Below are 25,899 nucleotides of genomic sequence, written 5' to 3'. Positions count from 1 at the left end.
TGGATCTAACCTTTCAAAAGGGATCTACGGAATTGGGCTTCATAGATCCGCCGCTTGACCCGATCCTCCTGAACATGAGGACAGATTTAAGATACTGCTGCCAGTTCACCGACCAAGGCCGCGTAACCGCTGGCACCTTCCACAGTCACAGCACCTCTGTTCCAAACCGCCTGCTTCATCTCAAATATTCAATACAGTCTACCGCCGAGCTGTTGAGACTGACCATGCTGGCCTTCACTAAAGGCCTTCTTTTCTCTATCCCTGGCGTCGGGAACAATATGTGCCATTTCGCAGACAAGCTGGGATCCGAGTTAGAGGTACACAGCCATCCCATACGACCACGCCATGGAGGCCTTATGCTTTAAGCTTTCATCGTATCGGGTTTAGGCATTTTTGAGACTTTTGATCCAAAAAAACATGCGCGTCTATGGGTGGGCTGCTTTCAATGATGGAAATAAAAGGTGGGAAGGAGTGAGGGTGGCCATGCCGAGAATGTTGTGGGTTGATGCCGTCTATGACGCACAAGCAGAGAGCGTATTTGACACTCTTGTGACTTTTCTGGACCTCAATTCGACATCAGCCTGACCTTAGCATTACCACAAAAGAGCAGATGGATATGGATACCAGTACTCTGTCGGTATCTGTCAAGGGTAGCCGCTTCAAACAACGAACATAGTGAACAATGGTAATAAGCATCTTTCTCGTTTCTTTCTCATTCAAGTCATAACTTTTACATAGCCTCATAAAAACAATTTGATGACGTCCAACTCGTGAGGGTATCTCAAAGCCTCCTCCTAATTTCCAGAGTCTCCGTTTCAACAGAATGACAATGCTTCACCCAAAGACGCAGCCATTCCTCTGCTGACGTTGTACTTGCAGTTGACAATGCCGCTCATATCCAACTTTTTGCAGTCCACCAACTCCAGCTTGAAACCTCCGAGCGGCGTAAGCGCCGAGTCCGGCAACATCCTGGTCCCTTTCCTGAGCATCACGGGCATGATGGCCGTCTCAACGGAATCTAGGATTCCTGCATCCAGACATGGCCCCGCCAGTTGGCCGCCGCCCATGAGCCAGATGTCCCGGCCCTCGGCAATCTTGAGATCTGCCACATAGCTGGTGAAATTTTGTGATATGACAGTGACAAGAGGGTGATCCTCGCTTCTGAGCGTCCTGCTCACAACGACCAGGTTTTGTTTTGGATATCTTCGCAGCGGGTTCTGCTCGCCCATGGCGAACATGCACTGATATGTCTTCCGGCCCATGACGAAGGTGTCGAATTGGGCATAGAGTGCTTCGAAATCGATATTGTCGTCTTGCACGATCCAATCGGTTGATCCATCTGGGGGGGCGATGAAGCCATCGAGTGATATGGCAACATTATATCGTAGACGTCGCTGTGGTTCTTTCATCTTCAAGTTTGGACATTCAAATTGCGTCAGAAGCTAGTTCCACTTGACTACGAGCTAGTGAGGGGAGACCCCTTATAAAAGCACGCTCATAGTCTGATCTCCTACGACCTGCCAACCCGAAAACCTGGGCAAAGAAACCCGTTGAATCAGATGCCATACTTGGCATGCGAACGGACTTCCGAGTGCCGGGATGCCATGTGATGTCATCTCCTCCAACCGTTCGTGCGTGGCCTCCGTTGATTTGCGAAGCGGGCCGCGGCGATGCGAGTGTGGCCGTCACCTTCACTCCGCATCCGCCGTCGGGTGCGAACTGGACAAGTAAAAACGCGGAACGAAACAGCCATGCTTACCTGAGATTGCCCTTCATATCCAAAGTTGTGAAGTGCTCGGTGAGAATCAGTTCTAGTCCCGGCCGTTTCATGTCGGCGGACAGCGGAGGGTTGTTTCATGATGTGTAATCTTCTTGTGTCTTGTGAAACTTGCCCGACCGAACTCGCGACGCTGCAAGCCCGATTTTCAGCCGACTTTTATCACTAGCTTGATTCGTTGCTTCGCATGTCTACTTTGCGTTGACGTCCGATTCAAAACGCAGCATCCTAACCTAGACGCGTTCGTTTTTGTACTTGGTCCCGAGGGCGGACTTTACTACATGTAAGTAAGTAGGTATCGGCCCTTGGGACAGTCCCAGTCTAGCATTAATACTTGCAAGGACACCGACCATAAAGCTTTCCATAACCCAACTCATGTGGCTAGCAATCGTTCCAGACCCTTGTCCAGCATATCGAACTCTTCAATGAGCTATGATCATTCTCGGCGACTGTTCAAGCTGCCGTGATCTAGGATGTGATAGCGCAAGGTGCAATGACTGTCCTTCTTTTAAGTCACGGCATTCTGTGAGTGAAACAGAACCCATTGCAAACCTCGAAGACAGACGTTGAACCAATAAGATGAATTCGGAGAATTCAACATCTCAGTACCGCCATCGCCGGGTTTGATCAGTAATTTTGTCTTATGATGACCGGGCATAAAAGCTTCAACAGAAAGGCTTTTGATCTCTTAGCGTCCCAGACATTGTTTGCTGCGATCTTTGCCGTCGGAGTGATTCGGTCACAGCGCCTCCAAGTACCTTGGAAATGATAGCGGGGGTGTCGAATGTCAACAAAATATCTTGTTCTCTTTAACTTCTATACTTCTGGTTGAGAGAATCATCGCGAGATTCGGTTTATCTTGGGAGTGGGAAGACGAATAGGTTTCTTCTGGCTGGGGTACAGCTCGCAAGCTCATGCAGCTTTTTTCTGCTTCGGAACTAGGTGCATTGAGCGGCACATTAGCAGTCACTGAATATCGACTGCTCACGAGTGTCTTTGGAACAAAAGCTGTGGTGTTTTGGGTCTTAGCATCTTGCAATGCTGCGTGTTTAGCCTGATTTTTAACTATTTATGTCTTTGGGATTCAAGGGAACTATTAAAATTCCGAATACCAGCCGAGCAAGTCTGGAACTTTTCCTATGACTCGTAACCTAGGATGAGTGGGCGACTTTTGTCAAACTGTTTCCGGGTTCGACCAGACACAATCATTGTAAGGGATCGGATGCAAAATATAGCCGAGTGTAGTCATCTTGATGGATGCCAGCGAATGATTAATTGCCGATGGCGTCCAATGTTAAGGTTTCTACGTGTACTCCCACAAACAAATCGCTCAGGAAACTCGTCTTTATTCCCGCCAAGAGCTGGCCAATAGAAATGAACATGTTGCACACATTAGGAGAGAAAAGCAATATTGCTACTGGTGTGCCACGATAATGAGCGGGGATGGTGGATGTAAGGGAATCATCACCTAGCCATCCACCATGACGAAGGTGGCACGGTGGCTCATGCACCTCGTTTCCGTTTATCATCAAACAGTGGAGGTCTTGATAGTCCCGCCATTGAGAATGACCAATCTTGCGTGTATTTAAGTCTTACGGATGTGGATGTTTGTGGAGCACGAGTGCACGCTGGTCAATCGATAAAAAGCTTGGCATTGGTGCGTTCGTCTACTTACCTTTCCGCATATTTTTGTCAAATCTCATCTTCAACATATTAGCAGGTTTGCTCTGTAGAGATCAGTTCCAGTATGCCATCATTCAATCGAATTGCTATCCACGGTCATCGTGGCTGGGCCAGCTCAAAGATCTCCGAAGCCCTGATTGCTTCAGGAGCACCCATCCGAGTCATATACCGCCCAGGGTCCGATGTCTCGAACTTGCCATCCTCCGTCGCCAGCGTCGAGGTGGATGTTAACAACGAGCAAGCACTAATTGAAGCCTTACACGACATCGACATTGTGATGTGAGTGGTTGGAAACTCCGAGATGCCGTTGCACGTCCCGTTAGCCCTGAGATCAGCATTGACAATTTCAAAGTTCTCTCGTTGGTCACGAAGATATTGAGAGACAGCATGCCTTTGTGAAGGCTATACCCAAGACAGGCGTCAAGCTATTTTCACCATCGAAACTTGCAGGCAGATACGACGAGCAGGGTTTGAAGATCCCCGTCAACAAAGCCAAGCACGAAGTCGAGGAGGCCTTGATTGCCGCTGGCATTCCGACTACCGTGGTGTTGCTGGGCAACTTCGCCGAATTCACACTCAGCACGACGTAAGGCCCCCATGGATGGCACGTGTTAAGATTTCATTCGACTCACTTCAATATCCAAATACTAGATGTATGGGCGTCGATTTGCCCGGCAACAAGATTGTTTACTCGGGAAACAGTGCCCAGGAGAATGTCTATCTATGGTACGTTGTCATTGAGATTGACATTTGATTGGGTTCAAAGGCTCACACCATACCTCGCACAGTACTAGGGATTACGTGGCTGCGGCGTACGCTTCCATCTTTGCTTCGACGCCAATTTCTCAGCTCCAGAATCGCGACATCTCAATTTCTGAATTGACTGCTACGGGGAGCGAAGTTGCCGACGCTTTGGAGAAAAGGCACGGCACCCCGCCTCGGGTATCCTCTTTGAGCGCTGAGAGGGTCAATACCGAGGTCGAAGAAGGGCTCGAATCAGGCAATCCTTTCACCTTGGCTTGGCTAGCCCGTAAGGTCTGGGGCACCGGCCAGCATAACAAGATCGTCGGGAACGATCTTTGGGAGGTTGAAGGTTACGAAAAGGCAACCCTGAAAGATCTGATCGTTGATGGGAAGCTGGAGGCCTATCGTCAACTGCCACCAAAAGTGGCGGAGTATTTCAGAGGAACATTCTGACTAGGTTCGCATCTTGATAAGACAGGTGGATACTAGTACTCATAGACTTCAAATTGGTGACTTGGAAGTATTTCCGAGTCTGTCTCAAAGCAATTGAATCCACACATCGTTACACCTCCGCTTGAAATATCAGCGAAAAGGTTTCTAGCATGTGTTTGGAGGCTCGGTGTCAGCGCAACTCTTGGGATTTGCATCATCTCTTCGTGACTCGTCCATGTGCTTCTAAGTGATACAAATGGATGATCCCAAATTCACAGCCAATTCAGGACGTAGTCTTCTACTTCGCAACCTTCGCATAGACTTCAGACTAGCGGAAGTTCTTCTTGACCTAATATTATTTATTAGCCTTATACGCTTGGCACATCAAACCGAGAGAAACTCACCTCATTCAAGTTCTGCTCGTTGGTCTTCTTGCCGTTCTCGAAAGTGGTCTCCAATTTACCCAGAGACGACTGGTCCTTCTTAGGGTTACCGGTCAAGCCATTCACCGTCTGCTTCGCACCCTTTTGCGCTTTCTCAACCTTATTAAGTCCAGCATTCAAGGTGGCATCCTGCTTGCCCTTGCTGGCCAGCTTTTGGTTTCTTTCGCGGTCTTTGATCGCCTCTTTCAAAGCATTCGAGATTCCCTTCTCATCCGCCTTGAGGCCCTTGGTGTTGCCATCCTTGGCAGCTTTCTCTGCTTTCTTGGTTTCAGAAATCTCTTTATTGCCAGCTTTCAAATTAGCATTGATGCCGTCCTCAAGTTTCTTCTTCTCGGAAGAAGAAGACTTGTTGGAAGAAGAGGACTTGTTGGAAGAGGACTTGTTGGAGGAAGAGGACTTGTTGGAGGAAGAGGACTTGTTGGAAGAAGAAGACTTGTTGGAAGAAGAAGATTTGTTGTTGGAAGAGTTGTTATTAGAGGCCTTGCTGGCAGAGTTCTTGCTCGTAGAAGATTTGTTGTTAGCCGGATTGGCTACTGGGAGAGCGACAGTGAGTGCAATCAGGAAGAGGAGTAGAGCAAAGGTAAGACGCATTTTGCCTGTTGAAAATATGGGAGCTCTGATAAAAATGATTGCTTTATTGAATTAGGTGGTAAGATATCCGAATCCTGTCGGATAGTTTGGAAGAGACAGTAATATTTGAGGAAGGTGACAGCTGAGCAGTCAATCGCCAATGGATGTTGGCTGTTCTAAGATTTTATACTTGATTCTTCCAGTGAAGAACAATAGTCTCTCAGACTTTCTGGGTTGAACTGTGTGAGGTAGTCCCTGGTGAAGCGGCATCTCAGACGCAGATGTCGCAGTCAAACCTAGTTTACCTGGCTGGAATCTTCCGACTCTAAGTGATAGCCTAACCTTGATCGTGTAGACTCGGATACCTTGCTTCATTGCAGCCATCGTCGGAATCATTCAGCGAGTCATACAGCCCGCACTACGACTCGCACCCAAATTCTGGAGAGCTGCAGTTGCCAGACGTACCCTGCGATCGGCGAGCGGATAATTTACAACTATAATGTCCGTTGGGGAACACCAAAGAGAAATTGACTTCAGATGATGGCAGAGCAGAATGTTTTAGGATGAAACTGAGGATCATATGTAATTGGCGGGCGTCGAACTGCGAGGGCGCCCAGCTAGAGGAAGCTGTAGAATGATTGCGCCTAGCATGAACCGGGGGATCCGAGGGAGCCCGAACCACACAGCCTGGGGACTGGTGAAAGCCCGCGGATACATCCGTCCGAATGGCTTTTACCAGTATTTCTCGAAGAAGAGAGGCTCGAAATAAAGTTTGACTTGGGTACATGTCGCACCCTAGACGGGAAGAACTGAGAAGCCGTCACGCATGCGACACTGGATGAAAAGTGTAAATCCTACAAGGATTCAAGTGCCATGGTTTTGAGACGGCAGTCTCAAGCGAGGTCATTCAATCCCCAGATGCCTAATCCAAGTTTAACAGAGCGGCACCACAGATTGTTCTGTTCCTATCAGGTACCCCGAAGAGTCACAGGATGTGAGCGTTTCGCGACGAGCGGACACGATACCCAAATGGTCTTCCGCGTCTGAGCCTTGAATAATTACTTTACTGACTAAGCGCAGCCATCAGAATAGTCAAGCCAATGCATGGGAAATCCGTTGTGTGAGCATTCAAAGTTTAAAACAAATTTAGAATTAAGTATTTTCCAACTTCATCAGAACTTCGTCTGAAACAACTAATCATGTCACAAAACTGCATGATGGGAGCAGGGCGAAATTTAATCTCAACTAAGGTAGCAACATGAACCCAAGCATCGGCCCTTGCGACCTAGATCTGCTGAAATACTCGTCTAGTTGCTGATCACGTTCGGGTTCGTACCCAAGGCCGCGGTCATGCGTCCGAGGGTGAGGGTGATCGGATGCCAGCATAGAGAGATGAACAAAGTCCAAACCCCACACATCACTCAGTTGTCATTTTCAAAGTCTATTTCTTCTGCTGTTGGCTTTCTGCCGCGAATCGACCACCTCAACACTGTTGGTAGGTGCTCCTACCTGTGCATTTGAAAATTCTGCCTACATATTGAAGTATGCATGACGGCCTTGGTCAATTAACTCTTTTCCGACTTGTACCAGTAGCAAGAGAACTTTTTCTCTCGCGTCCAGTTCAAGACCCTCGTAAACGACGCCAGATAGGATACTTCCCAACGAGAAGTGATGTTCTGGTCAACCCAGATTCCTGACTCCTTGTGTCAGGTGTCTCAGGGCCATTTGTTGACTGGCCATCTGAAACGTCTGATATATAATTCTTTGAAGCTGATGCCAATCATCAGATCTGCCAAGCCCACGACCTCCCGGAATGTCCGGCCGAATATTTCGGCTGCTTCTTTGATCATCCCAGATGACTGGAGCATTGAGGAACCTTCCGCCAATGTCCTGTCGTCGGATGTAGGAATGATGTCGGACTCGTTCCATTCCAGGTAGCCGCCACGATTCAGATTGCGAGAAAGGACGAGTAATGATACATATAATGCGTTGTCATTCTAATTCATACCATTTCCGAAGGTAAATCTCCCAATCGCCAAGTGAGCACGCCATCATTTGGCTGTCGATGTAATCAAATGGCTCGGCATACATCCAAGGCTCCTCTATGTCGTCAATCCCAAATATGACATTTGGTCCCGTGCTGAGCGAGTATCAGTCGGAATTCTCGGGAAAGACTTTACAAAAAAAAGCCTAATGATATATTAGCTCGGCCACGGGAAGCACAGATCAATCCCAGAAACCCAGTATGGATCATGTCTGTGAGTCCACATGCAGGAACAGCAAAGGCTATTTGCCCGTCACCGATCACTCACCTCCGCTTCGGGATGCTCGTCAACAAACTCGATTGCCGAAATCCAGTTTTCTTCTAGAATTGGCACCTTGTTCATTCGGCGGGGCGGACTGGATCTCGCTCAGAAACATCAGAATGAACCTATTGTATTGCAAATATCATTCTTTTAGCTCACTATCTTTGGCAGGTTCATTGAATCCCTTGAAACCCTGAGTCTCACCAAGTCAAACTTTTCTCCGTTTCGTCCTCGGAAATATAATTTTCTGTGCTCATCAAGTGCCAAACTACGTAGCAGGTAAGGTCAAATGATGTGAAGTACTTCCATTTTTGTATTTGTGATATGTCCGGCCGTTCTCAAGGCGGTAGTCAAGGATTAATACAGGCTGAGCTTGCCATACTCATAGTAGATGATACCTTGTTAGTCTGCTACAGTATCCGCGATGAAACATTTCTGGTGCTGGCGAAGTGAGTGGTGAGTAGGTGGTATGACCAAATGAAATGAAGCCAACACTCACGTTGCTGGAAACTGAGGTTTCGTCTGTCATAACTTATCTGCTGGTTTTAAACATTCAATCAGACTACCAAAACATCATAGAGAAATCTTTAGTACCCTGTCCGCAACAAGGTCTCCGTTCTCATCTACTGCAGACTGATCATGAAGTATTTTATTGAGTGGGCTAGAAGATGCATCGTTGGCGGCATCTGAAGCTTAATTCATGGTCATCGGCGTTGAAAAAGTGTGGGTAATCTTTTTCTCCAAGTAGCTCTTCGTCAGCCAAACACTTTTGATGTTGAATGGGTAGACAAGCTCTGTCTCAGATGCAAATGCGCACCAACCCTTCCCTTAGGTTACATGGCGAGCCAAGAGCTTTCGAATCATAAACCCTCTTCTTCCAAAAACTATCTAGCATAAACCATCACTGGAAATTTACTCCGCGGACGGCCGTCTGTATGCATCCATGTGGCGGGGCGTGGTCGCGTACCGCTGTGCCACAAAGTTGGGCGATTGCTTGCTCTGCTATGTCAGTTCTCTCCAAATCGGAACAGGTCTCCAGTGTACCAAAAACAAATTCCCCCTTTGTCTCGACACTCAAACTCACTTGTCACAAGGTGAACTTTTGAGCGAGATCCACGGCTCATCATGCCAAAGGACGACGCAGGCGCGCGACTAATCTCCAGTCGCACTACATCCGAGGTGGAAGGGGGTTGCCACGCACAGTATACAGCCACAAGTGGCTGACCAACAGCTGGGAGTATCACAAAAGATTTCCAATTTCTCTTCTTGTGGGAGGAAGACCATGTCATCAACTACTTGGGTCAATGGAGTACCGTGAGGGACATGTAGATGAAGATAGATGTGACAGACACGGCCTCTCAGCAATTGCCACGTTGAAAATCTACTGTGATCAATTGGTAGCAAAATGAACGCGGCCCAGACCGGACTTCCCTCTGCACGCCCGTTCCAGTTCCTGCGAAGGATGCCACTCCTTGTCAAACTTGCGACCGCCCTGGAAGAACCACCTAGGGCTGCTTGCGTTTTCCTCATCAAATGCTTTGCGTCCATTGATCTGACTTGCACCTCGATTTGGTTCACCAGGAGCAAAGTACAGCATGTCCAGAGGCGCCCTCGTTGTCGTTGTCGTGCCACCAAAGTGAATATCCATCCGACGCAAAGATGGCATCTTATCAACAGCGCTGACAAAGGATGTTGCCAAGGGACTAAACGCATCCGGCTCGGGCGTATACCTAAACCATCTTCCCGGAAATTCTCCCGAGCTTTTGGACCATTCAAAGTCGGGTTGGAAATCTGAAGTGTCGGAGTCATCTGAGTCGAAAGCAGCAATCTCCTCGTCGTGTTCAAGGCCGTACCCACTATCATCTGCCAGGGCTTTGCTTGGGTCGCCGGTAAGGAGGTAGTGGCCATCAGGTGTTGTTGCTGAACAATCGACGTAGAGATACTCCAATGAGGGACAATGAATTTCTGGTAGAGTGGGTTGAGAACCGAAGGCTGCCGGTGATAAGATCCAAAGTTTCTCCAAGTGCAGTCGCCGAAGACTTGGAACTTGACACAAACGGCGAACGCCTAGGCTCAAAGTATCCGCTTCTTCATCGTCGCCCATCAATGTTTCAAGTTGGAAAGCCTCGTCCATTGGATCTTTATCGTCGAGATTGATCCTGAATTCAACCAAGCTTGAGAACGATGTGTTGAGTAGTGCGTTGCCGAGGGCAGATCTGATCTCCCTGCGAGCATCTATCAATCGACGTGTCGGTAGCCTAAAGGTCCACTCCATCTTTCTCGCCGAGACAAGTGCGCTTGATATAGCTGCAATTGCATCAGGGTGAAAGTTACGTCCGCCAGGTCCGCCATCGAACTCGAACTCGAACACACACGGCACCTGCGGTAGCTTTGCCAGCCCCAAATCGGATGGTGGTAAGAGGCTATGATCGAAACGCAGGTAGCGGAAATGGTCTCGTACTTGCCATATAGGCGCAGTTCGGTGGTTGTGAGTGTTCTTCAGTTCGCCGTCTTCCTCCATCTCTTCCACAAGCCTGTCTGTTGGTGACTCCACCGCTATCTTCAGGTTAATACCAGGGCCGTACCGGCGACGTTCCCATTTAGCCAGCCGACCGAGAAAGGTCGCAACAGCTCTGGTGAATACAGCATCATTTTCCAATGCTTCTTTTCTGCTCTGAATCTTTTTGATTCGTTTCTCACCAATCGTTGGCAAGACAATATGGAAGTCAATATGCTGAACGTAGGCTCTTTGCGGCGGGTCTAGAAAGGCCTGGTTGAAGCGGGCGAGTCCCTCGGCGGTGCTCGGCACCTGTACCCGTACCGACGGCCCGAAATCGTCGATTACAAATTGATCAAATTCGGCCTCTATGTCCATTATGAGATGTGTATGTTGTTGGTTGGATGATTGAAGAAGCCGTTGTCCGAACGGTCTAGGAATTCCGTATTTCTCGCTCCCGTAAGAGTGGGGAGTTGCGTGATGTCTGCAGTCGTACCACCACCAACCGTATTCAGAGCATGCCCGGTCAAACGATCAAGCGAGATGACGTTCAATCCTTAATTCAACCCTCCAGAGTCTACGTTCGTGCATGATTTCCAATTGAAAATGACCAGCTCATCGTGAGGCGAGTTCTGAGTGAAAATGGTTAGTTGATAAAATGAAACCCTTCAGCGCCATGCTACATCCACTTGCATCCCACATTTCCTTCAGACTATTCTTGTCCTCAATACTTGGACAAGAGGAAGATAGACGCATGAGAAGTTCAAGATCAAACCCCTTTCATATGTGGACCGCCGAAATGATTCTACTGAAAAATCACTGTTCCGTCAGAAACACATCGTCAACTTGTAGTGTCCGGAAACTGGCCGGTTGGACAGCGGCGGGAAGAGATAACCAACTATCTCTTCCATGACGAGATTAGTGTTATCAATTCGTTTAATTATTTTTCTCGGGTCTTCTGCTAAAGTCTAAAAGGTATCGATATGGCATTCAACTACCGGCTTGTCAAATGCCGGCAGTGATCCATGTTGAAAAGACCACTCCGGGTTTCCCACCCATCGGCCAACCGGCCCGGAACCGTCCGGCATGTCGACCGGTCTTTACAGGCGGGTGCCCTAGCGTTATCTGCCGATGGTGGGATTTCAAGCTAAGCCGAGAAAAGCCATTATCGCTATCGCTATTTGTTTGGGTTTAGCGGCATGTAATTACGAATAGCAGTACAACCCAGCACAAGGTCCGGTCGAAACGTCGAAATCGGTACATCACCAGCCAGGGGCGATCCCCCGCCATCTCCGGGGCCCCACAAGATCCCCTCTCTGGAGTGACAATTGTTGTAAAGACGGAGATCCGAAATGCTGGCTCATCAGAACGACGCGCACGCCGAAGCCGGACATGCAGATACTGTCGCGCCGGTCATTCCCGGAGTCGGGGGGCTTATAAGTCACGAAGATGAGTAGCGGCGGTCACTTGTAGTCCTTTGGTAGAAGTGTGCAGTTCTCGTCCCAGCTGAAGAAGACTTTGCAAAGTTATTCAAGATGCGATTTTCAGCGAGGAGTCTCGTTGCCGTTGGCATGCTCAGTGCCTTGGGCCTTCAGCAGCAGGCCGCTGCAGTCGAGTTATCAAGCTTCACCAAATCCTTGTTTACCGAGTCCATGGACTTTCTTGACAAGATTTATGACCCCGCAGCCGGTTATCTGTATTTCTTTTACTATCCCCTTGCGGCAGGCAAGCACGAGACACGGTCTTCGGTCTGGTATGCTTCTGGTCTTCTGCAACGCAACGTTGGCGACGATGTTGAGCAGGCCACCAAGATCATCAAGAACGTAATCAGGGATCAGAAGAAGATTCCCGAGGAACAATGGTGAGTGTTTGGTGATAGCCTGAGTCTCAAGAGTACATGTAGATTTCACTTACACTAATCGGCTGTTCAGGTACGGAGACTACACCGTTTATCCAGAGGAGCCAACTGTAGGCACAGCGGCATATCCTAAGAACGTAAGTGGCTCTCTTGATCGCCCTTCTTTCAAACTTCTGGAACTGTGCTGACTTTTCTCCTCAAAGATCTACAACTCTTGGGATCCCAATTGGCGTGGGTTCATAGGGACAACTCTTATCGTTATTTACGAAGAGTTTAGACATCTTCTATCTAGCGATGTCCAAGACTTGATTCTCGAGAGCATGTACAACAACACCATTGGAGACAGCTACCGTGTTGGTGGAGTTGACGACGACAATCTCTACCCTTCTTACAGCAACCCAGCCATCATGCGCGCCATTGCTACCGGATGGACGGGTCGCACCCTCAATGAGTCCAACATGACAGCTGCCGGCGAGTTGTACGCCAAAGAAATCTTGGACTTGTTCGACCGAAACAACACCCTCTCCGAGTTCAACAGCCCAACATATGCCGGCGTCAGCATCTACTCACTTACCCTGTGGGCAAAGTACATGCCTTCTGACTCCGTGATGGGCCAGAACGGTGCTCGCATGATCAAAGCCATTTGGGAGTCAATCGGTTCCATGTACAACGCCAACCTCCGCAACGTCGCCGGGCCATGGGACAGGACTTATGGTTTCGACATGAACCAATACGTCGCCATCATCAATATCTACATCTGGTCTCTCGTCGGCAAAGACAAGGCGCCCGGAATCTCACAGACATGGAGCATGACGCACGCTGACGACTTTGAATACGCGCCACTCATTTCCGTGTTAGCACCCTTCCACGATGCGCTCGTACCATCAGATGTTGTGGAGAAGCTCACTGCCTTTCCTGGTGAACACATCTACGAGACAGCCGCATTTTCGCCCCCACACGATTCCGTTCCTCGGAATATCACGACCTGGCTGTCTGCTAATCTCACCATCGGAGCCGAGTCTTATGACGAGGATACCCTCGGTGGGCCTCGCGAGGATCCTTCCCAATGGTCCACGGCTGTCGTGCAGTGGGCTAGGAACGACGGAAGCGTCGGATATGCCGTCCTCCATGGCACTGAAGAGGCTTTAGATGTGGACGTCAGTCCTGGACATCTCAGCCTATCCTACCCTCGTGGCAACTCCACCAGCATTTTCACTTTCCTTGTGAGCTCCAATCCCCTCGGTGGAAAGAGAGACATCTCCGGGTTCGACGACGTTGAAGGAATCCAAGTCAACGTCAGCGGCACAGTCAACCCACAACCAGAAATTGGGTTCTGTGGTCTTGTTGGCGGTACCTGTTCAATTATCCAGTGAGTTTAAGGAGTTCTCGAGAGTCCTGCAGTGGTTCTGACATAAAACAGTGGCTTCGAGTTCTGGAACATTACTTTCGTCATGCCTAGCAACTCAAGTGCAACTCCCTCGATTACACTCGACATCAAGAGTGCGAGCGAATGAGGGGCCCAAAGCTCAAGCTGTAAGCACGGTTGGCATCATGGGACCACATGAGACCGGGTTTGATGACACATCTCGGGCGCTGAATTCCACCAAATCTTTTTATCATTCGAAGATGTGCACTATCAGAATACAATAGTTGCCCAAGTTGTTGCTCTGGTTGCTTCTTGGATTAGTGAAATCTTCACCAAAAGACCCAGCCTTCTCTTCTGGTTCCAAGGTTATTAAAGACCCACCGTAAGCCAGCTTGCAACCTGCAAAGACTACAGAGGTTGTCAAGTGAGCCTAGTGAAACCACTTTTATGTTACTGTGGTAGTAATTATCACAAGCGTAGCCGCGTATTACTCTTCGTTTGTCCTGTCGTATGTAATCAATGTGAAGCTTTTGGCGGGTCCCGATGGTAAACCCCCAGTTAACTCCCAAATAAGCCAACAACTCCGCCAGGTAAGCAATTAATTGCTATTGCCAAGCTGCTTTACCGCCCGACAATTGTACATCATTACTCATAGCACCCACCATCAAGCTGTTGGGAGCAGGACTCCACCATCAAAGTGGAAGGTCAATATTCTGCTCGCAACCCACTTGTTCTCCATGATATCCAATCCCCAGCCTCCTGTCACAAACGCCCCGATTACCCCGCGATGAGCGGCAGAACTGCGTTACGATTCAGGGTTTGGCGCCGAGATGCTTACCTTGAACCGGCCAACAACTCCGAGGCGATGTCACATTCGCCCCGTCCAGAAGCCGGTCAGCGCAACTCCCCAGCTGCCACGGGACTCAACGACAGGTTGGTGGCTTGGTATGCGCCCCCTGGTTCCGAGATTTACTGCGAACTGCCGGGCCTATCAGATTGCATCATGGCGCCATGGGGTCACTAGCAAAGTCGCGATGATCACTTCCAACTCCAGGGCTCACCAACGGCTGTCGTCCGCGCAGGCCGTGAGCGCCGCTGCCTCCTCGACGATTCCTCCAAGACACCCAAGAGCTTTTGAGACAACTCAATAGCAGCTGCACAAACGGAGACCGGTGCGGGCCGAGGTGCTGTAGTGGGCTAGTCGACCTGCAGGATAATTGGGCAAACTTGCTTCAGCCGTCCCAGCTTCCTCTTCGACGACCGACGTTCCTGGTCTCGCACACCTCTGACTGGTCAATGGGACCGGAAGACAGGCGTCAGGATTCAGGAAGCCATGCACTGGCAGACATGGGGCCCGGGCCAAGCTTTTGAGTCGAACTGCTGAACGGTTGGTGGGCTGCGACGCATAGCCAAGTGGAGGAGGAATCGAAGCAAACACAAGGACGGCCAAGGCTTGGCCTAGCAACTCTTCCGGCGCGGGACGCGCGCACACCTCGATCATGAAGTGATGCAAAGCTCTGCATAGTCGCGGGAGATGGAGCTGAGAGCATATAAGGTAGCTCTTGATCCCCGGCATCCAGCTTCACGAGAGATCGTCAGAGCTCCCAGACTCCCAACCCCTCCGACAAGTCCTATCTCCGGCTTCTCAAAAAGCAACCAGACGTCAAGCAATTGTCGTCGCCCCGAACCGTCGCAATGAAGGCCAGCCTGCTCCTCCTCGCGGCCTCCACAGCCCTCGCTGCCCCTCTTGAGAGCGTCCCCGTCCCTCGCAGCGAGATCGGGTCTTTCCCCATCGCCGAGCTCGAGGCCTACTACAACGCCGCCTACTCCGTCAAGCCCGAGGAGACCGCCGCTCTCAACCCTGCCATCTCCAAGCGCCAGTATAACGGTGACACCTTCAACCAGCTCACCGATGGCACGGCCTGCCGCAAGGTCACCTTGATTTGGGCCCGTGGCACCACGCAGTCCGGCAACGTCGGTGAGGCAGGCTCCGAGGGGCCCGTCTTCTTCAACGCCCTTGCCGGTCTTGTTGGCACCTCCAACCTGGCCGTCCAGGGTGTCGACTACGCCGCGAACATCCTCGGCTTCCTCCTTGGTGGCGACCCAGCTGGCAGCACCACCATGGCCAACTTGGTTGCTCGCGTGAGTAGAATCTTCCATACCCAGTGCTTCGTTTAAACTAATAAATTCTTTCCAGGCTATTAGCCAGTGCCCCAGCACCAAAATTGTTCTCTCCGGCTACAGCCAGGGTGGCCAGCTCGTTCACAACGCTGCCTCCAAGCTCACCGCGGCCCAGACAGCCCTTATCTCGGCCGGTACGTCTACAAATATTTGGTATCTGGGAATGCCTGAGACTTGCTTGCTGACAGTCTGTAGTTCTCATATTTGGCGATCCGTTCGATGGCCAGCCCGTTGGCAGCATCCCTGCCTCCAAGGTCAAGGTTATCTGCCACGACGGCGACAACATCTGCGATGGCGGTATCATCATTACCGCCGACCACAGAAACTACGAGCAGGATGCTCCGGCTGCGGCCGCCTTCGTCGCTGGTCTGGTTGCGTAAGGGATTGCACGTGAAGGATGGGATTCTAGAAAGGGCGGAGGGAACTACACTTCTTAGTTCAGGATGATTTGGGTGTCTGCCTAATCTAATCGCATACATGCAGAGATAATGCAACCCAATCTGTCTCCAAAACTGCCAGTCGCTAGAGTTTCGTCTGATCAAGTTGCTGAGAATGACTGGTCGTGTCTTGAAGGTGCAAGCCCGACTTTTCGCTGCTGGATCCATCCGCTGAAATTGTCTGCGGCAACCAGGGTTGAATGTACTGCGGCGGCGTATCACCTCCTTCAACGCAACTCCGCGTCGTACAAATAGTCACTTGATTACCACGCGATGACTGTTACTGAAGACACTTGCTGCTCGTACCTTATCCAGGCTACTTTCTACCGGCTTTGCGTTCTAAGTATTTTCCTGCTTTGGAGTAACATGCTTCACGTTGACCTCTCTCCCCGTTCATCTTTCATGAAAAGATTTAGAAATTCAAGTTTAATGCACATTTTCACCCCTCTATAATTTTCACACAAGATTTTCTCGTTGAATATCTAAGATATCTCTGAGAGACGTAGCTGGCGAAAACGGTAGAAGCACCAAAGACGTTATTTCTACAGACAGTTCAACATGCGCCTCTCAAATATGGCAGCAGCAACCTGTACTGAGGTACTCAAGACTTGAGAACCAGAAGTAGGAGATGCCCGCCCACGAAAGGTTGCAAATTTATGCGAGGCCAGCGCTTAGGTGAGGTTGGATGTCGTGGCCGGGGTTCATACGTGGCCAATTATTTCGGCGCAGCTCGTTCTATTCTTAGAGCAAACGGGCCTTTCAATCTATCGCTAATACTCTCTTGGTAATTCCTCATACAGCGTGGGTAGTTGCATACAGTTATCTATTTCCTCGGCGACCTTGATATCTTTGTATTCGTGCGGCCACCAGCCTCGTAGTCCATACATCATTGTGGTTCTCAAATACTGCAAGATTCCTTGAGGCGGGGAGTCGCAGCACACTCTTCATCTCCTGTGTGTTTCGAAGAGATGGTCAGGATGCAGAAAACCCCAAAAACACAGCTATGCAATCTCGGAGTTGCTGGATCAACGCACCGGATAAAGCTATGTGGGTACAGATACAGACGTGCACCTTACTGCTATGATGGTATGACGAGAAATGTCAAACTCAGGCGAATTCCGTTCATGCTTCTCCGTGTAAGAGCCTGGCCCAACCTGCATGCAGCTTTACGCCGCAGTCTGCCAAGATGCCGACCGCCTTACTATCAGCTTTGTTTTTCAACTTGAGCCTGTATACTTGATCATGACTTTGTGTTTCACGGAAGACTCAAGCTACCCGTTATGCTGGTAACACAATGGGCTAGCCCAGCCGCGGCGACAGGCCGGCCAAGTCTGTCTCGCCCAACCAATATCTTTGCGTGCTTAAACACGCACATGTAACCCAACTTCATCCTGGCAACCTTACCTCCGAATCCTAGACGCCTCTGTTTTATTTTAAGAAGTACGGCTATCTTTGTAGAGAGTTGAGGTCTTCTTAGCTGGGAAGGAATTCTTATTTGGCCATATTTGTGCGCCCCTCCCACTTTGTGCTGTCAACAACCGTCCCCCAGTTCTCTTTTGCTAACCATTGTTCTCCGGTCATCGACCTCTTTGTTCAACGTCCCTCCTAGATTCTTCTATCGAGATATGCGCGTGGGAAACTATCTGGCGGTCATTTTATTATGGATAACACGCGTGAGGAGCCAAACGCGGCGCCTCTTCTGGACGACTGACACTGATTGGCCCAATTGGGTGGCCAATCCAGGTTTTGGACCCGATGGACCGTGGCAAGCGGTAGGACTATCTGAAAAGACAGGAACTAATGATGACAATAACATTGCCCACATCGTCTGGCCGACAGGTGGGACCAAGAGTATGTTGATGTCCATAGCATATGGCGGGGCCTACGACGGCAATACAGCCGCAGAAAGCACTCTCGTGGCAAACTCCAGCGCAGCGGAACTAATGGGACCCTAGCCTATCGGACTTGAGGAACGGACGCGCAGCCAGGTATATCACCACCGCGTGACCCTGCTCTCACGCTCAGGCGCCGGAACCGGTGGTCTCTGGGCTGGCATAACCATCGAAATCTGGGTTCCCAACCTGTACCCGGCGGCGTACTTTAACGGATCGATTAGAACCGCAGTCGTCAGAGTTCTTGGCTTGGGCGAAGATGTAAGCAAAGATCACTACGACTCTGGCGACATCCCCAGCGTCACCTCCCAACTATGGTCAGAACAGTGGATTGACAATGAATAGTGGTTTATGCACATGGGTAGCGTTGCGTTGGGTCAGCCAGGCTCGTTGACGTTGGGAGGCTATGAAGAGAACCGCATTTTGGGACAAGCAGCGGCGTTCTTTATAGATACCGAGCTCCCCCGAGTCTTCCTTGTTGACGTCCTTCTCGACTTTGAAACTGAAGAGTCACCGTACAACACGACTGTCGGAAGCGTATGGCAAAATGTCAATCTTCCCGATACCGCCCGGAGTGTGGTTAAGCAGTTTGGCGGCGCTTCTGGTTCTGCTATGGTCCTCCCGAACGCGGCGGTCTCTTACTTGTACCTCCCACCCGAAGTATGCGAGGCTGCGGCGTCCCATCTCCCCGTCCGCCGGGTGTCGGAAATCGGCTTGTACGTGTGGGATTTCCAAGGAGATCCGATCGGAACCGCCCGCTTTGTCAATTCTCCGGCCTACATGGCCTTTGTCTTTTCCGACGAAGTGTCAAGGAACCTCACCATCAAGATCCCCTTCAAGTTACTGAATCTCACCATAGACCGCATACCCTCGAGAGAGAGCGCCGTGAACTGGGAACTGGATTCGTACTGGCCCTGCAAGCCGTGGACCGCAGCAGACCTTGACGCTTCGTTGTCGCAGGGCCGGTACCAATTGGGTCGAGCTTTTCTGCAAGGTACCTTTACCGGATTCAACTACTACCGGAGATGGTTTTACATGGCACAAGCGCCAGGGCCAGGAATGGCACAACGAATCATTGTCAAGGACGACGTCTGGGACTCACGGTCGAGATCTGCGGATACTTTTGCCGATACCTGGAGGGCATCTTGGACGGAAGTCCAGTTAGAGACTGAAAGGCCATCGGGCATACCCCTCGACGCCATCGGCTTCAATTCCACTTCCACCGGCAGATTAGGAACGGGTGCAATCGCTGGTATTGCGGTCGGGGCGGGATGTAGTCTGGTTGCGACGGTGGCCGCGCTGTGGTTCTTTTGCTGGCGGGCTCGGAGGAAGAGGGATGACGACGACGTAGGTGGCGATCGCGGTCGCGGCGTCCACGATGTATATGTCTTCACCGGAGGCAAGGCGGAAATAGACGGAGAGGGAATGCCAATGTCAGGACTGGCGCATCGTGGCCCGAAGTCCGCGTTGGGCGGGCAAGAGCCTCAGGAGCTGCCGAAGCCCTTCACCTCGCTGATGAACGGCAGCCCCGGCCCAATTCGCATGGTTTTTGAACTACCGGGTGCCGACATGGTTTCTCATGAGAAGGGAGGCGGAGATAAGAGGCCCATATCAGTGTAAAGTAGATGGACATCGCAGAGTGCAGGAAAACAGACCAACTTTTATTTATCAATCCCTTTTAGAAAGCCCCGTACCCTTTGTCTAGTTGAAAACAACCGTCTTCGTCTTGTTGAGGAACACACGTCCCTCGGCAGTCCACTTGACCGCGGCAGCCAGAACCTGGCTCTCAATGTTGGATCCCTCCTCGACCAGATCCTTGGGGCTCATGCAGTGGTCAACTCTGGCGATGCGCTGCTCAATAATCGGGCCCTCGTCCAGGTCAGCCGTGACAAAGTGAGCCGTCGCGCCAATGATCTTGACGCCGCGCTCGTAGGCCTGGTGGTAGGGCTTGGCGCCCTTGAAAGACGGCAAGAAGGAGTGGTGGATGTTGATAATCTTGCCAGACATGGCTGCGCACAGCTTGGGGGAGAGAACCTGCATGTAGCGGGCCAGGACGATGAGCTCAATGTCGTTCTCCTTGACCAGGCGCAGGATGGCCTCCTCCTGCTCGGCCTTGGTGTCCTTGTTGACGGGCAGGTGGTGGAAGTCGATGTTGTAGTTGCCGGCCAGCCCCTGGTACTCGTTGTGGTTGGAGACGATGAGGGGGATGTCAATGGGCAGCTGGCCCGACTTTGCGCGGAAGAGGAGGTCGTTGAGGCAGTGTCCGATCTTGGAGACCATGATCAGGGTGCGCAGCTTCCGGGCGACGGGCCGGATGCGGTACCAGTCCAGCTGGAGATCGGCGGCGAGGGCGTCGAACGGGCCCTTGAGGTGCTCCGTCGACTCGGTCTCGGTCGGCCCAAAGTGCACGCGCATGAAAAACTTTTCCGAGACGGGGTCGGAGAACTGCTGGAGGTCCAGGATGTTGAGCTTCTCGGCCGCAAACACCCCCGTCACGGCGTGGACGATGCCGGACTTGTCCGGGCACGAGAGCGTCAGGATATGGTCGTGAGAGGCGGGAGCCATGTTGAATGCTGGTTTGGGGGTTCGGTTGATTGGGTTGAAAAGGGGCGTTTGGTCGAGCTGAAGGGATGTTGACTCTTTCACCGTGCTCTATGAAAATCTCATTAGTCGCCTCTAGTTTTCTCGCTCCTGAAAAGCGATGAGTCAAACACTAAAAACAGGCGAGGGGCGCACAGTTCCGTCTCCAGGGTCCCCTCCGACCTCGGGGATGTCTCGGAGACCCGCAGCTAGCTCAGTTCATGACATTAGAGATGTTTTCAATCATCACCCGTGAGGGCTTTGAGTGAGGAAATCAGCAAAATGATGATGTCGTGTATGAGTCTCATTCAAGTAAGAACCTTGGGGAGTGACAGGTGAGAAGAGGTGGGATGGGCCGCCAGTAAGACAAGAAACTGCACGTCTCATTCGACTCAAACATGCGACTGAACCTAAGTGACTAGGCACATCCTTCAAATGCCCCTCCTTAGCGTCGCACTGTCCAGAGAGTCCCGACAACATCACAGCGAGGTCACCAAAATTCGATTGTTCATCGGAGCAATCCAACCTAGGTAGCAACAAGCACAGAGGCATTATCGCCGTCAATATGTCCTTGATATCCCCTACCACCAGCGTCAAAGTAACACGTATCGGCGTCAGAGTCGTCTTCCCGGCGATGCCTGCAGCCTCGACTTCCCCGTCGAACCACGGTGCTCGTCATCACTCGACCCCGGCTTCCCCAAGATGGTAGCATGGCGAGATAATGCACCTCGGGTATACTTAGAATCATCGCACGCATCTTCGCTCATCCTGTTGGTCTTCAAATTCGAAGACACAATGAGATACAAGCGGTAACGGGCAGCAATGACTTCGTCCTCTTGAGTTTCAGCCGGCCAACCGACATTGGCCTAGCAGGCACTGGACCATTGACACATGTTCCTCCTGTGAAGCAAGACAGTGCTACAACTGAATTGGCCTGGCGATATTCTGAGAAGATGTGCCTATGGATGACCACGGTACTGAACACGATGCTGGAATACTGTCTGCCTCACTCAGCCTTGGCTCTCCATCGCGCAGCGGAAGGATCTCCCATGCTCATCTAGGAGACAAGGCAGCGCACAGCGGCACAACAGAGCTCAGCATTGCTCAATGTAAATTCCTGCCTCAGTCTGCCTTCCCACCCACTTGATACCAGTTTCTCAGGGCATGCTCATGAAAGTGTAGAAGCTCATCTGAAATCCATCTTGATCTCTTATGAGTTCCTCCTCTTACGAGAAAGCCATTGTTACATCAATATCGGTCTACTATCTCATGACTACACGTGTTCTTGGCATTTGGATATGAGCGCAATGCCAAATCTCATGAGACTGCCGTATTTTGTCGCAAAGGGCCATAGCAGGGGGTCATGAATATGATGTTTGCTACCGCAGGTGTATGGATGGCTGTGGCCTGTTCAGGCACATGATGGCACTTTTGCCATGTCACTTCACCTGTGACTCATGAACAGTTGCTGGTGTTCCGCCACAGGCCGCCCACTTCTTCGTTGGTGCCTGACCTAGCCAGACATCTTTGCATGAATTGATAGGGTATACTCTGTCCAATATACGTCACCAGAAAGGAGGGCCTAATTTTCAAACTTATCAGGCATTCATAGCCCAGCGAGTACTTTCGACCATCACAAGAAGAGTGAGCCGCCTGCCATGTGTTCGACTATCTGGGTTGAGTGCTTTATCTTCTGTCATATCATATTTCAAGTCACGTCCTTCCTTGCTCGTGGTTCCTCAATTCAGCGGTGTAAGTCTTCAGCGACAACATAGCGGTGTGTCACGTGTCTTATTCAATAGGTAGACAAGCACGCGAAGCACTCGGACAGTTTGGCTGTGCCTGAAGCCATCTGTTTCAAAAAAAAATCATTGTTGAATGTTTATTTTAGTATACATGTACTCTTTGAACCAGCTCAAGCCTTATTCAAACATAACTAGGCGCTATGCAATTTGAGGCGTTTCAATCCTGGCTGGTAGGATGCGCGGTTCTCCGGGTATTGAACCCTCATTAGGGAACAGGGTTCATTCAATATAGTGCAATTCCTTTGTTTCCGCTCTTCAGCCAACATGCCAGTCCTCGGCCTTCAGCCTCGCCGTCATGTTTGATCAGGCGTCAACTGAAGTCAGCTTACGCAGCGCGACTTGTACGAGGGGGAGCGTTCAAGATTACTTGGCGCAGGCAGACAAGGCTGAGGATTGTCAATGTGGAACCAACCGCGGCGGCTATTCCCGGACAGCACCCACATGATGCCTTCGGTGTGTGCAGGCATCCTCGTCATCCGCACCGTTGTGCGTTACGGACGCATCTGCGCGCGCGTGGCACCAATACTGTTCAAATAGCATGTTTTGAGTTGGAAAGGGTCTTTTTGCGCCATTCCTCTTGGATTGCCCGACCTTTTTACAATATCGGAACAGCCAGCTTGGTCAATTCTTTCAGTCTGTTCAGCAAACCACAAAGATCGTCCGATGGCAGGTCATGTTTCGGTCAACCAAGTATGAACATCGTATTTGAATGACCAGAACTGCCAAAGAATGTGCCGTTTTCTGCGCAAAATCCTGTTCAAGTCTTGTTCTTCGTGACAGATCAACGCTTCAAGAAACAGCTATCAAAGACTTCACTGGGGCTGAAATTCATGAATATCTCGCATTCAGGTCCTCGCCCAAGGACCGACACGTCGCTGGATGAAAATTTCACCGCGGCAAAACGTCTAACATGTTCCAAAGAGCCAAAGCCAACATAATTGCCCAGTGAAGTGGCTTCTGGCTTGTGGTCCTGTTTATGAGTCGAACAGAGTCGGCGTCAATGATGCTCGGCACAAGAATCCCTGTAGTAATTTACAAGGCAACGCACATAAAGCTTGGCATCTGGGTTAAGTTCATGATATTTTGAACAGGCCTCAGCGCAAACTCTGCTTCAACTTCAAACGAGGCACTCCTGCATTTCAAAGAAGCCCCGTTCGAAGTTGTTCAAATCCACCATGCAGGCTAAGAGTCACCTCGTCACTCTGAGCGCGCAGCGTCGCCATGGCTGTCTTGCAATGTCAGGCTACGTTAGTCCAGTGCACAGGTGTGCACAAAGCTACTCAAGGCTGCATCCACTGTCTCACTACTGCGCATTCTATTCTTCACATATAATGGGCCCCAATGTCTCTCTCTCTCGTCTCTCACACTCCTATCTAGCTCCTCCACGCGCATTCAGATCCCGCCTCATCACCATCATCGCCATCTAAGAAAATGAAGCTCTTGGATGTCCGCACCCGAATACTGGAGACTTTCGATTTCCCCCCACCAAAGAAGTACGCCATCTTTTCTCATGTGTACTCGACTCCTGGCCACGATGAATGGGATGCGTATGACTCGGCCGACGTGCGAGATCTAAGCCGCGAAACAATCATCAACAAAGCCTGTCTTCTTACAGAACAGAATGGAGTGAGCCATATTTGGATCGACTCGCTATGCATCGCCAAGGAATCACCCGTCGAGGTCGCTACGACCATCAATCACCTCCACAAATACGTTCAATCAGCATCTCTCTGCTTGGTCTACCTGTTCGACCTACTTTGCGAGCCGCCCTCATTTGGCGGAAAGACGTTGAAACATGCCGAAGAGGCGTGGAAACAGACCGAGGAGAGGTGGAAACGATCCCTGTTCTGGTCTCGGTCCTGGACCCTCCAAGAGATGCTATTCGCCAGGAAAATCTACTTTTACGACTCAAAGTGGCACCTTCAAGGAGAATCCTCTTCGCCCGAATTCTTGAGCAGGCTATTGCGGATCACAGGCATTGAAACAAGTGTTCTGGGCAACCCGCGTCTCCTGCAATGTCTTTCCATCGCAAAGAAGATGTCGTGGGCGGTAGGGAAGAAAGATTTCTACGCCGAGGATTCATCCTACGCTCTTTTTGGCGTCTTTGGCGTCTCCATCCCCATCGTGTATGGCGAGGGTAAAGCGTCAGCTTTCCGGCGTCTTCAGCAGGAGATATTGAGGACGACCAGCGATTTGTCCTTGTTTGCCTGGACCAGCGTTGACGACAAGCTACCACGAGGCCTGTTCGCCATTTCGGTCGAAGAATTCAAGTGGTTTGGGCAAACAGAATTTGGGCGTTCCCCTTTCACGATGGACGCATCTGCAAGGTTAACCCGCGAGGACGCCTTTATAAAAGGCAGGTGTTTTGAGCTCGATGATGTCACCTTTCTCGACCTTGGAATGAGCCCATGGACAATGGGCACCCAATTTTCTGCCAACAGATGCGGCATTTTGATCCGCCGAGGAGATTCTGGACGTTATCATCGTGTATCATCATCCGTGATCCACATGTCACCGCCACACGAGGCCTGCAAAATCGAAGAGGTCACCATTGATCTAGGTGACAAGAACGGCGTCGTCACGAGCTTGACGCCTCAACAAAAGGCGTTGAATCTCAATGTACGACTGCCAACGAGAAACACGAGCACGACACTGTGCTGGTCTGCCCAACGTCAACCATGTACTGCTTATAGACTTCCACAGTTACGCGCCCCTGTCAATGTTTTCCTGGCAGGAGATGGACACTCTGGCCCGGTGATTGTAGGGAAGTCTTGGATAGGACCGTGTCATCACGACGGTCCATCCCAGGAGGAGGAGGAGGCAGGTCGAACATCGATTAGAGGAAACGATCGCGACACTCCACCATCTTCTCCTAATCAAGACGGTACCATCGCGATGAGGTCTCCTCGGATCTCGGAATCTTCCAACGACAGCGACACTGAGCGCGGAAGCAATCCCGCCAAGGACGCTATGGCGACCTTGGTCGAGCCGTCATCGCCCAGCCACACAACTGACGCAGACACCGTTATTCGTGCCAGGAATCTAGCTACGAAGATTCTCCAAGAGTTTCGGACAAGTCGGCAAATCCTTGCTCACGAGACGAAAGAGCAGGAACAGCGTGACAAAACGAACCGAACGCATCCTGCTTCCCGGCGACGTGGCACGAACGCGCCACAGCGAAGACTCAGACTGGCTCGATCGACAGAACTCGCGTGTCCCTTCTTCGTCCACAGCCCTTGGAAGCATCTCGACTGTCTGCGGAGCGGTGCGTTCAGCACAATGTCAGACGTCCGAGAACATCTCTGGAGGTCACACCGCATGCCCTACC

The 25,899-nt window shown here is 50.8% G+C and overlaps 10 protein-coding genes across 10 annotated transcripts; 5 read left to right on the top strand and 5 right to left on the bottom strand.

Moving 5' to 3' along the window:
* Nucleotides 1-815: 815 nt before the first annotated feature.
* CORC01_10497 (riboflavin biosynthesis protein RibD domain-containing protein) lies at nucleotides 816-1,409 on the bottom strand (the record flags this gene model as incomplete). Its single annotated transcript, XM_022622125.1, has 1 exon — nucleotides 816-1,409. One exon carries the CDS (start codon nucleotides 1,407-1,409, stop codon nucleotides 816-818), a length of 594 nt encoding a protein of 197 aa, XP_022471322.1.
* Nucleotides 1,410-3,524: 2,115 nt separating this feature from the next.
* Nucleotides 3,525-4,657, top strand: CORC01_10496 (uncharacterized protein; the record flags this gene model as incomplete). Its single annotated transcript, XM_022622124.1, has 4 exons — nucleotides 3,525-3,739; nucleotides 3,813-4,046; nucleotides 4,112-4,186; nucleotides 4,249-4,657. The coding sequence occupies 4 exons, from the start codon at nucleotides 3,525-3,527 to the stop codon at nucleotides 4,655-4,657; spliced, it is 933 nt and encodes a 310-aa protein (XP_022471321.1).
* Nucleotides 4,658-4,964: 307 nt separating this feature from the next.
* CORC01_10495 (uncharacterized protein) lies at nucleotides 4,965-5,670 on the bottom strand (the record flags this gene model as incomplete). Its single annotated transcript, XM_022622123.1, has 2 exons — nucleotides 4,965-4,985; nucleotides 5,041-5,670. The coding sequence occupies 2 exons, from the start codon at nucleotides 5,668-5,670 to the stop codon at nucleotides 4,965-4,967; spliced, it is 651 nt and encodes a 216-aa protein (XP_022471320.1).
* A 1,694-nt stretch (nucleotides 5,671-7,364) lies between these two features.
* On the bottom strand, nucleotides 7,365-7,740 carry CORC01_10494 (uncharacterized protein; the record flags this gene model as incomplete). Its single annotated transcript, XM_022622122.1, has 2 exons — nucleotides 7,365-7,611; nucleotides 7,658-7,740. The coding sequence occupies 2 exons, from the start codon at nucleotides 7,738-7,740 to the stop codon at nucleotides 7,365-7,367; spliced, it is 330 nt and encodes a 109-aa protein (XP_022471319.1).
* Nucleotides 7,741-9,345: 1,605 nt separating this feature from the next.
* CORC01_10493 (uncharacterized protein) lies at nucleotides 9,346-10,830 on the bottom strand (the record flags this gene model as incomplete). Its single annotated transcript, XM_022622121.1, has 1 exon — nucleotides 9,346-10,830. One exon carries the CDS (start codon nucleotides 10,828-10,830, stop codon nucleotides 9,346-9,348), a length of 1,485 nt encoding a protein of 494 aa, XP_022471318.1.
* Nucleotides 10,831-11,987: 1,157 nt separating this feature from the next.
* On the top strand, nucleotides 11,988-13,824 carry CORC01_10492 (uncharacterized protein; the record flags this gene model as incomplete). The annotated part of the gene is made up of 4 exons (XM_022622120.1): nucleotides 11,988-12,313; nucleotides 12,384-12,447; nucleotides 12,514-13,679; nucleotides 13,731-13,824. 4 exons carry the CDS (start codon nucleotides 11,988-11,990, stop codon nucleotides 13,822-13,824), a joined length of 1,650 nt encoding a protein of 549 aa, XP_022471317.1.
* A 1,547-nt stretch (nucleotides 13,825-15,371) lies between these two features.
* On the top strand, nucleotides 15,372-16,237 carry CORC01_10491 (cutinase; the record flags this gene model as incomplete). The annotated part of the gene is made up of 3 exons (XM_022622119.1): nucleotides 15,372-15,818; nucleotides 15,874-15,991; nucleotides 16,053-16,237. 3 exons carry the CDS (start codon nucleotides 15,372-15,374, stop codon nucleotides 16,235-16,237), a joined length of 750 nt encoding a protein of 249 aa, XP_022471316.1.
* Nucleotides 16,238-18,097: 1,860 nt separating this feature from the next.
* CORC01_10490 (uncharacterized protein) lies at nucleotides 18,098-19,806 on the top strand (the record flags this gene model as incomplete). Its single annotated transcript, XM_022622118.1, has 3 exons — nucleotides 18,098-18,145; nucleotides 18,250-18,447; nucleotides 18,532-19,806. The coding sequence occupies 3 exons, from the start codon at nucleotides 18,098-18,100 to the stop codon at nucleotides 19,804-19,806; spliced, it is 1,521 nt and encodes a 506-aa protein (XP_022471315.1).
* Nucleotides 19,807-19,887: 81 nt separating this feature from the next.
* CORC01_10489 (formyltetrahydrofolate deformylase) lies at nucleotides 19,888-20,751 on the bottom strand (the record flags this gene model as incomplete). The annotated part of the gene is made up of 1 exon (XM_022622117.1): nucleotides 19,888-20,751. The coding sequence occupies one exon, from the start codon at nucleotides 20,749-20,751 to the stop codon at nucleotides 19,888-19,890; it is 864 nt and encodes a 287-aa protein (XP_022471314.1).
* A 3,251-nt stretch (nucleotides 20,752-24,002) lies between these two features.
* On the top strand, nucleotides 24,003-25,835 carry CORC01_10488 (HET domain-containing protein; the record flags this gene model as incomplete). Its single annotated transcript, XM_022622116.1, has 2 exons — nucleotides 24,003-25,190; nucleotides 25,275-25,835. Coding segments are annotated over 2 exons (1,749 nt in total), but the record flags the coding sequence as incomplete, so codon positions are not given.
* Between the last annotated feature and the right edge of the window lie 64 nt (nucleotides 25,836-25,899).

This window comes from Colletotrichum orchidophilum (assembly GCF_001831195.1).
Source record: "Colletotrichum orchidophilum strain IMI 309357 chromosome Unknown Scaffold_105.1, whole genome shotgun sequence".
Classification (NCBI taxonomy): domain Eukaryota; kingdom Fungi; phylum Ascomycota; class Sordariomycetes; order Glomerellales; family Glomerellaceae; genus Colletotrichum; species Colletotrichum orchidophilum.
Note: the sequence above shows the minus strand (reverse complement) of the source record. Positions and strands in the feature narration are given on the sequence as shown.